This window comes from Phallusia mammillata, unplaced genomic scaffold (assembly GCF_965637545.1).
Source record: "Phallusia mammillata unplaced genomic scaffold, kaPhaMamm4.hap1.1 HAP1_SCAFFOLD_359, whole genome shotgun sequence".
Classification (NCBI taxonomy): Eukaryota; Metazoa; Chordata; class Ascidiacea; order Phlebobranchia; family Ascidiidae; genus Phallusia; species Phallusia mammillata.
In genome coordinates, this window is record NW_027649089.1 from 1 (window position 1) to 7,675 (window position 7,675).

The 7,675-nt window shown below is 58.3% G+C and overlaps 8 protein-coding genes across 8 annotated transcripts; 2 read left to right on the top strand and 6 right to left on the bottom strand.

Annotated features, from left to right (window-relative positions):
* The first annotated feature begins 7 nt into the window (after positions 1–7).
* On the top strand, positions 8–844 carry LOC145208814 (histone H2A). The gene has a single exon (XM_080079064.1). It carries the CDS (start codon positions 373–375, stop codon positions 748–750), a length of 378 nt encoding a protein of 125 aa, XP_079935190.1. The 5' UTR covers positions 8–372; the 3' UTR covers positions 751–844.
* Positions 845–852: 8 nt separating this feature from the next.
* On the bottom strand, positions 853–1,951 carry LOC145208809 (histone H3-like). Its single transcript, XM_080079060.1, has one exon. It carries the CDS (start codon positions 1,839–1,841, stop codon positions 1,332–1,334), a length of 510 nt encoding a protein of 169 aa, XP_079935186.1. The 5' UTR covers positions 1,842–1,951; the 3' UTR covers positions 853–1,331.
* A 66-nt stretch (positions 1,952–2,017) lies between these two features.
* On the bottom strand, positions 2,018–2,541 carry LOC145208815 (histone H4). Its single transcript, XM_080079065.1, has one exon. The coding sequence runs from the start codon at positions 2,388–2,390 to the stop codon at positions 2,079–2,081; it is 312 nt and encodes a 103-aa protein (XP_079935191.1). The 5' UTR covers positions 2,391–2,541; the 3' UTR covers positions 2,018–2,078.
* A 70-nt stretch (positions 2,542–2,611) lies between these two features.
* Positions 2,612–3,323, bottom strand: LOC145208808 (uncharacterized). Its single transcript, XM_080079059.1, has one exon. It carries the CDS (start codon positions 3,264–3,266, stop codon positions 2,670–2,672), a length of 597 nt encoding a protein of 198 aa, XP_079935185.1. The 5' UTR covers positions 3,267–3,323; the 3' UTR covers positions 2,612–2,669.
* Positions 3,324–4,414: 1,091 nt separating this feature from the next.
* Positions 4,415–5,129, bottom strand: LOC145208811 (histone H2B.2-like). The gene has a single exon (XM_080079062.1). The coding sequence runs from the start codon at positions 5,127–5,129 to the stop codon at positions 4,704–4,706; it is 426 nt and encodes a 141-aa protein (XP_079935188.1). The 3' UTR covers positions 4,415–4,703.
* A 236-nt stretch (positions 5,130–5,365) lies between these two features.
* LOC145208813 (histone H2A) lies at positions 5,366–5,743 on the top strand. The gene has a single exon (XM_080079063.1). It carries the CDS (start codon positions 5,366–5,368, stop codon positions 5,741–5,743), a length of 378 nt encoding a protein of 125 aa, XP_079935189.1.
* Positions 5,744–5,845: 102 nt separating this feature from the next.
* On the bottom strand, positions 5,846–6,944 carry LOC145208810 (histone H3-like). The gene has a single exon (XM_080079061.1). The coding sequence runs from the start codon at positions 6,832–6,834 to the stop codon at positions 6,325–6,327; it is 510 nt and encodes a 169-aa protein (XP_079935187.1). The 5' UTR covers positions 6,835–6,944; the 3' UTR covers positions 5,846–6,324.
* A 66-nt stretch (positions 6,945–7,010) lies between these two features.
* Positions 7,011–7,386, bottom strand: LOC145208807 (histone H4-like; the record flags this gene model as incomplete). The annotated part of the gene is made up of 1 exon (XM_080079058.1): positions 7,011–7,386. A coding segment is annotated over one exon (315 nt), but the record flags the coding sequence as incomplete, so codon positions are not given.
* Positions 7,387–7,675: the final 289 nt, after the last annotated feature.

The following is a 7,675-nucleotide window of genomic DNA, read 5'->3' on the forward strand; positions in this document are numbered from 1 at the left end:
GCCGCTTCTTGGTCTTGTCGGCCGGCGCGGCCTTCTTCACTGCCTTCTTGGTGCCTTTGCTAGCTGCCATGCTGCTGCTCACTGAATTTCTTTCGAAAGGAAACGAACTGAGCGGCTCTCCGGCCACCGCGGGCATTTATAGGCGCTCCATGCAAATGAGGCGTCCGTCCTCCCGACGAGCGGCGCTCCCGGGAGCAAAAGGAAACAATGGCCCCTTGTGGTCGAGTCGTGATCCGAGCGTGATCGGAGTGCGAGAGAATTTCGACAAAGGCGAGAGCTATAAAAGGAGAAGGGCGGCGAGTGGCAGGCATTCGACCTTGTTTGGTTTGTCATTCGCTCAGCTAAGCAGGCAAACAATCAGCAGTCAGCAATATGTCAGGACGTGGTAAAGGTGGCGGTAAGTCCAAGGCAAAGCCCAAAAGCCGATCGTCGCGCGCTGGACTGCAGTTCCCGGTCGGTCGTGTGCACAGGCTTCTGCGCAACGGCAACTACTCGGACCGGGTGGGAGCTGGCGCGCCCGTGTATCTGGCCGCGGTGCTTGAATACCTTAGCGCCGAGGTTCTCGAGTTGGCCGGCAACGCAGCCCGCGACAACAAGAAGACCCGCATCATCCCGCGCCACCTGCAGTTGGCCATCCGCAACGACGAGGAGCTGAACAAGCTGCTCAGCGGAGTCACCGTTGCGCAGGGCGGCGTCCTGCCCAATATCCAGGCCGTCCTTCTGCCAAAGAAGACCTCCAAGAAAGCCTAAATCGTCGCCCCTGTCTCGTACGTGGTGCAAACCGAAAAACGGCTCTTTTCAGAGCCACCCGAATTTTTCGCAAAAGAGATTTCAAGATGGCCGCCCCCCCCCCCCGCTGCGGCCCGGGACCGTGCATTGCTCGCCCCGAACGAATGTCTTCCTTGTAGCCTTTGCCCAATTTTTGCGATGGCAAACTATTTCGACCAATTGAAACCGCATTCCAATTTCACAACACAGCCCTACATGACGTCACTGTGCACCCTGTTGCCTTTGTCGTCGAGTTCGACCAGGGCTCCGGCTCCGGGCGAAACGAGCCTTTAATGTGCGTCATTCATGCTCCAGCGAGCAACTGTCCTCGCGCAATTGAATTTCACCCAACGAAACGAAATGCCATTTCGAAACACGGCAAAAGAGACTAGCCGGCGGCGGCCATGTTCCTGTTTTTGCCGCGCACATCGCAGGCAAGCGTACTTACTTACGCCGTAAAAAAATGGCACGACGCGCCGGCCCCCGAAACAAGTCAAGTATCTCTTTCGCAAGGGTTTAGGTGGCTCTGAAAAGAGCCGTTTTGGTTGTTGGTGTGCCGCTTCTTACGCGCGCTCCCCGCGGATGCGGCGTGCGAGCTGGATGTCCTTTGGCATGATGGTGACGCGCTTGGCGTGGATCGCGCACAAGTTGGTGTCCTCGAAGAGGCCGACCAGGTAGGCCTCGCTGGCCTCCTGCAGAGCCATCACGGCGCTGCTCTGGAAGCGCAGGTCGGTCTTGAAGTCCTGAGCGATCTCGCGCACCAGCCGCTGGAAGGGCAGCTTGCGGATGAGAAGCTCGGTCGACTTCTGGTAACGCCTGATCTCACGGAGGGCCACAGTTCCTGGCCTGTACCGATGGGGCTTCTTCACGCCCCCGGTAGCCGGCGCGCTCTTGCGAGCGGCCTTGGTGGCCAGTTGCTTACGTGGCGCCTTGCCTCCGGTCGACTTGCGAGCTGTTTGCTTGGTACGTGCCATTCTACTCTGTCTCGTTGCTACCGCGCCGGCTGCTGCTGTCAGACTGATGAGCCGAAAGCTTTCGGTGGGACTTTTATACCTTCGGGGACTCGCGCCCATTGGTTTGCCAAATTCCGACTCGGCCAATCAGCGCTTTGATCTCGCCGCACCGGCCAAGCGGCCGGCCGCGAAACGAGTGTATTTCTGCGCAAAAACGAGCGCCGCCAAGGCCCCGGGCCTGGCCTAGCCTAGCCGCCCCTTCTCGCAAAATTCTCTCCCGCCAAGTATGGGTGGCCCTGAAAAGGGCCGATTTTGTTGTTGTTGCCGCTTGTGACAAGTCCGAAAGGTGCTGGCAGCCTAGCCTCCGAAGCCGTACAGGGTGCGTCCCTGGCGTTTCAGGGCGTAGACGACGTCCAATGCCGTGACCGTCTTCCTCTTGGCGTGCTCGGTGTAGGTGACAGCGTCGCGGATCACGTTCTCGAGGAAGACCTTGAGCACGCCGCGAGTCTCCTCGTAGATGAGACCCGAAATTCGCTTGACTCCGCCACGGCGGGCAAGACGCCTGATCGCAGGCTTGGTAATGCCCTGGATGTTGTCACGCAGCACCTTCCTGTGCCTCTTCGCGCCTCCCTTTCCCAATCCTTTGCCACCTTTGCCGCGTCCTGACATGATGACGATAACGTTGTTGTTTCCGTTGTGGTGCGTCTCCAGGCCCGCCTCCGGCTTATAAAGTATGAAAACGAACGTAAGCGAAGCGAATATGCACAATATGTCCGCATTCGGCGCAGCGGAGCCATGGCTCGGCAACGAATGGTAGGAATTTCAGTTTCGAAAGGCTAAGTGCGACTGGCGCGCGCAAAACACGAGTTGTTTTTCCCTTTGCGAAAGTGTGGGTGGCCCTGAAAAGAGCCGTTTTTGTTGCGCGCGGAAAATCTACCGCGCTCCGCTCTACTTCTTGGTCGCCTTCTTGGCGGCAGGCTTTTTGGCCTGCTTCTTGGCTGCCGGTTTCTTCGCCTTCACAGCCGTCTTCTTGGGTGACTTCTTAGCCGCCGCAGCCGGGGCCCTTTTCGCTTGCTTGGCCGCCTTCTTGGGTGACGACTTCTTGCCCGCCGCCGCCTTCTTGGCAGGCGCTTTTTTGGCGGCCGGCTTCTTTTTCGGGGACTTCTTCGCGTCCTTCTTGGCTGCGGCCGCCTTGGGCTTGTCCGCCTTCTTGCCGGCTGCTGCCTTGGGCTTCTTCTTCTTCTTGCCCTCGCCGGCCTGCGGCTTCACGAGCTTGAAGGAGCCGGACGCGCCGGTGCCCTTGGTGCGTGCCAACTGGCCCTTTTCGGCAAGGCGCCGCAGCGCCAGCTTGATATGGCTGTCGGCCGAGTCACCCACCTTGTAGTTGGCCTTGATGTACTTGGCGATCGCCTGGCGCGACGAGCCGCCCCTCTCCTTCAGCTGCGCGATGGCAGCGCTGATCATCTCCTGGTATGTGGGGTGCGCCTTGGGCGCGGCCGCCTTCTTGCTGGCCTGCTTCTTTCCTGCGCTCTTCGCGTCGGACATTTTGATTTCTGCTAGTGACTGACTGACTGACTGACAAAGAAATGACGTTTGCCGGTCGAGCGGCTTCGACGCGTATTTGTACGGCGTGTCCGCACTAACGCGAAACGACGTTTCGGAAAGCCCGCCGACGGTGCGGGTGCAACTTGCTGTTTGTGCTTGAATCGCCTAAACGCGGGCCTGCCCAAGCGCGGCCCCAGGTCGCTCGGCGTCGGCCTGTGCCCTGTCGAGGAGCGTAGCGCTCAGGGCGCACGCCAGCGCAATTGCAGACCGGCACCGCGCCGCCGCGCTCCACGGGGGGCTCAGGAGCGAGGCGGCAAGGTGTGCGGTGCGCCCGGTCGAGTGCAGGCGTGGCCTTCACGCGGGCGTGGGCCCGGGTGGGACGGATTCAGGCGATTTCTCTTGTCGAAAACGCAAGTCCCAGGTGGCCCGGAGCTCGTGGCACCGGGCACTGTCCGGTGCGGTGGTGCGGGTCGAAGTGGTGGGGCCGCCAAGGCCGCGGGTTAGTACAGGTTGGGCCCGGCGCGTGCGCAGCAGGGGTCACGCCGCTGGTCGGGCCACCAGAGCGAAAGAGAGAGGGCCGAAAGTGAGACAGCACGCGTGTTTGGTTGTTTGGTTGTTTGCCTTGGCCCTTGGCCTCGCGCCCGTTGATTGCGTTTTGTCGACGCATTTGCACGGGTTCGGCTCGTCGGTGGGGCGGGTGGCGCCTGACGGTTGTCGTTAGTTCGCCGGTCGGCTTGCTGCACCACGTTTCAGTATTTTGTTTCGCCAGTTTGCGCGGCTTTTGCGGTTCGATGCGCGCGTGGGTATTGGCAGGAGGCGAAATCGTGCGGCGCACGTAAAGCCGAGCGCGCGGTGTTGCCGCTTTGTCCATCTTTTCCTATTTCTCTGGCTTGCGGCAGGTTATGACGCACTTGTGTTCCTTTTAATGGCTGTAAAATCGTTCGCGGTCTGGGGTTTTTCCCTCGGGCTACTGGTTGAGTTTCGGTTCGGCGAGGTCGGGTCGTTTTTTTTCCGAGTGGCAGCGGAACTGAACTGGGCTGGCAACGGCGCAGTTTTGGGGGCATTGAAAACAAACAGTGTTTGCCTGTCGACTCGACTCGCGAAAAAGCGGCTAGATCGAGGGTGGTCCCAACGCTGAAGTGGCCAACACAAAAAGCAAAGTGCGCTTTGCCGTGGCGGCGGTACATTGTGCGCAACGACATTTTTTGGTTTTTGTTTTTTCTTGTTGGCACGGAGCAAAATGAGAAGGGAAAAAAAAGCAAAAAAACAGAAACGACAAGAAAGTCGGCAAAGCAGGCCTTTCGGCGCTCGCGATTGATTCTCTCCCTGAACGATCGGGTGGCTCTGAAAAGAGCCGTTTTGGTTGGCGGCGGCGGCGGCGCTCGCTGAGGATGAGGCCCCCCGCGGCGGCGCTTGCTGCTGGTGGTGGTGGCTTGCTTACTTGGAGCTGGTGTACTTGGTGACGGCCTTGGTGCCTTCGGACACCGCGTGCTTGGCCAATTCGCCGGGCAGGAGCAGACGGACCGAGGTCTGGATCTCGCGGCTGCTGATGGTCGACCGCTTGTTGTAGAGCGACAGGCGCGACGCCTCGCCGGCGATGCGCTCGAACACGTCGTTGACGAACGAGTTCATGATGCCCATCGCCCGGCTCGAGATGCCGGTGTCGGGGTGCACCTGCTTCAACACCTTGTAAATGTAGATGCTGAAGGTCTCGCGTCTGCGCTTTCGCCGCTTCTTGGTCTTGTCGGCCGGCGCGGCCTTCTTCACTGCCTTCTTGGTGCCTTTGCTAGCTGCCATGCTGCTGCTCACTGAATTTCTTTCGAAAGGAAACGAACTGAGCGGCTCTCCGGCCACCGCGGGCATTTATAGGCGCTCCATGCAAATGAGGCGTCCGTCCTCCCGACGAGCGGCGCTCCCGGGAGCAAAAGGAAACAATGGCCCCTTGTGGTCGAGTCGTGATCCGAGCGTGATCGGAGTGCGAGAGAATTTCGACAAAGGCGAGAGCTATAAAAGGAGAAGGGCGGCGAGTGGCAGGCATTCGACCTTGTTTGGTTTGTCATTCGCTCAGCTAAGCAGGCAAACAATCAGCAGTCAGCAATATGTCAGGACGTGGTAAAGGTGGCGGTAAGTCCAAGGCAAAGCCCAAAAGCCGATCGTCGCGCGCTGGACTGCAGTTCCCGGTCGGTCGTGTGCACAGGCTTCTGCGCAACGGCAACTACTCGGACCGGGTGGGAGCTGGCGCGCCCGTGTATCTGGCCGCGGTGCTTGAATACCTTAGCGCCGAGGTTCTCGAGTTGGCCGGCAACGCAGCCCGCGACAACAAGAAGACCCGCATCATCCCGCGCCACCTGCAGTTGGCCATCCGCAACGACGAGGAGCTGAACAAGCTGCTCAGCGGAGTCACCGTTGCGCAGGGCGGCGTCCTGCCCAATATCCAGGCCGTCCTTCTGCCAAAGAAGACCTCCAAGAAAGCCTAAATCGTCGCCCCTGTCTCGTACGTGGTGCAAACCGAAAAACGGCTCTTTTCAGAGCCACCCGAATTTTTCGCAAAAGAGATTTCAAGATGGCCGCCCCCCCCCCCCGCTGCGGCCCGGGACCGTGCATTGCTCGCCCCGAACGAATGTCTTCCTTGTAGCCTTTGCCCAATTTTTGCGATGGCAAACTATTTCGACCAATTGAAACCGCATTCCAATTTCACAACACAGCCCTACATGACGTCACTGTGCACCCTGTTGCCTTTGTCGTCGAGTTCGACCAGGGCTCCGGCTCCGGGCGAAACGAGCCTTTAATGTGCGTCATTCATGCTCCAGCGAGCAACTGTCCTCGCGCAATTGAATTTCACCCAACGAAACGAAATGCCATTTCGAAACACGGCAAAAGAGACTAGCCGGCGGCGGCCATGTTCCTGTTTTTGCCGCGCACATCGCAGGCAAGCGTACTTACTTACGCCGTAAAAAAATGGCACGACGCGCCGGCCCCCGAAACAAGTCAAGTATCTCTTTCGCAAGGGTTTAGGTGGCTCTGAAAAGAGCCGTTTTGGTTGTTGGTGTGCCGCTTCTTACGCGCGCTCCCCGCGGATGCGGCGTGCGAGCTGGATGTCCTTTGGCATGATGGTGACGCGCTTGGCGTGGATCGCGCACAAGTTGGTGTCCTCGAAGAGGCCGACCAGGTAGGCCTCGCTGGCCTCCTGCAGAGCCATCACGGCGCTGCTCTGGAAGCGCAGGTCGGTCTTGAAGTCCTGAGCGATCTCGCGCACCAGCCGCTGGAAGGGCAGCTTGCGGATGAGAAGCTCGGTCGACTTCTGGTAACGCCTGATCTCACGGAGGGCCACAGTTCCTGGCCTGTACCGATGGGGCTTCTTCACGCCCCCGGTAGCCGGCGCGCTCTTGCGAGCGGCCTTGGTGGCCAGTTGCTTACGTGGCGCCTTGCCTCCGGTCGACTTGCGAGCTGTTTGCTTGGTACGTGCCATTCTACTCTGTCTCGTTGCTACCGCGCCGGCTGCTGCTGTCAGACTGATGAGCCGAAAGCTTTCGGTGGGACTTTTATACCTTCGGGGACTCGCGCCCATTGGTTTGCCAAATTCCGACTCGGCCAATCAGCGCTTTGATCTCGCCGCACCGGCCAAGCGGCCGGCCGCGAAACGAGTGTATTTCTGCGCAAAAACGAGCGCCGCCAAGGCCCCGGGCCTGGCCTAGCCTAGCCGCCCCTTCTCGCAAAATTCTCTCCCGCCAAGTATGGGTGGCCCTGAAAAGGGCCGATTTTGTTGTTGTTGCCGCTTGTGACAAGTCCGAAAGGTGCTGGCAGCCTAGCCTCCGAAGCCGTACAGGGTGCGTCCCTGGCGTTTCAGGGCGTAGACGACGTCCAATGCCGTGACCGTCTTCCTCTTGGCGTGCTCGGTGTAGGTGACAGCGTCGCGGATCACGTTCTCGAGGAAGACCTTGAGCACGCCGCGAGTCTCCTCGTAGATGAGACCCGAAATTCGCTTGACTCCGCCACGGCGGGCAAGACGCCTGATCGCAGGCTTGGTAATGCCCTGGATGTTGTCACGCAGCACCTTCCTGTGCCTCTTCGCGCCTCCCTTTCCCAATCCTTTGCCACCTTTTTTTTTTTTTTTTTTTTTTTTTTATTCGAGCGCTTAACTCGCTACGAAAAAAAGAAACACGATACAAGAACAAAATACATCAACAAAAAAAGGGAGAGACAGAGAATTAATAGTTTACAAGTGTGGGTGGGTACAATAGGTGGTTGTTTAACGTATCTTTCTGTATAGATTAAGAAGGGTATAAATTAGAATAGTGTGCGCGCGTAGTGTAACTTGAGGGGAATAAAGGAAAAAAAAATAATAATAATAATAAATAAATAAATAAATGAATAAATAAATAAATAAATGAATAAATAAATAAATAAAT

Excerpts from the sequence above, each read along its gene's own strand:
- LOC145208809 (XM_080079060.1), bottom strand. The coding sequence starts at position 1,841 with ATGGGCGCGAGTCCCCGAAGGTATAAAAGTCCCACCGAAAGCTTTCGG.
- LOC145208815 (XM_080079065.1), bottom strand. The coding sequence starts at position 2,390 with ATGTCAGGACGCGGCAAAGGTGGCAAAGGATTGGGAAAGGGAGGCGCG.
- LOC145208810 (XM_080079061.1), bottom strand. The coding sequence starts at position 6,834 with ATGGGCGCGAGTCCCCGAAGGTATAAAAGTCCCACCGAAAGCTTTCGG.
- LOC145208814 (XM_080079064.1), top strand. The coding sequence starts at position 373 with ATGTCAGGACGTGGTAAAGGTGGCGGTAAGTCCAAGGCAAAGCCCAAA.
- LOC145208813 (XM_080079063.1), top strand. The coding sequence starts at position 5,366 with ATGTCAGGACGTGGTAAAGGTGGCGGTAAGTCCAAGGCAAAGCCCAAA.
- LOC145208808 (XM_080079059.1), bottom strand. The coding sequence starts at position 3,266 with ATGTCCGACGCGAAGAGCGCAGGAAAGAAGCAGGCCAGCAAGAAGGCG.
- LOC145208811 (XM_080079062.1), bottom strand. The coding sequence starts at position 5,129 with ATGCCCGCGGTGGCCGGAGAGCCGCTCAGTTCGTTTCCTTTCGAAAGA.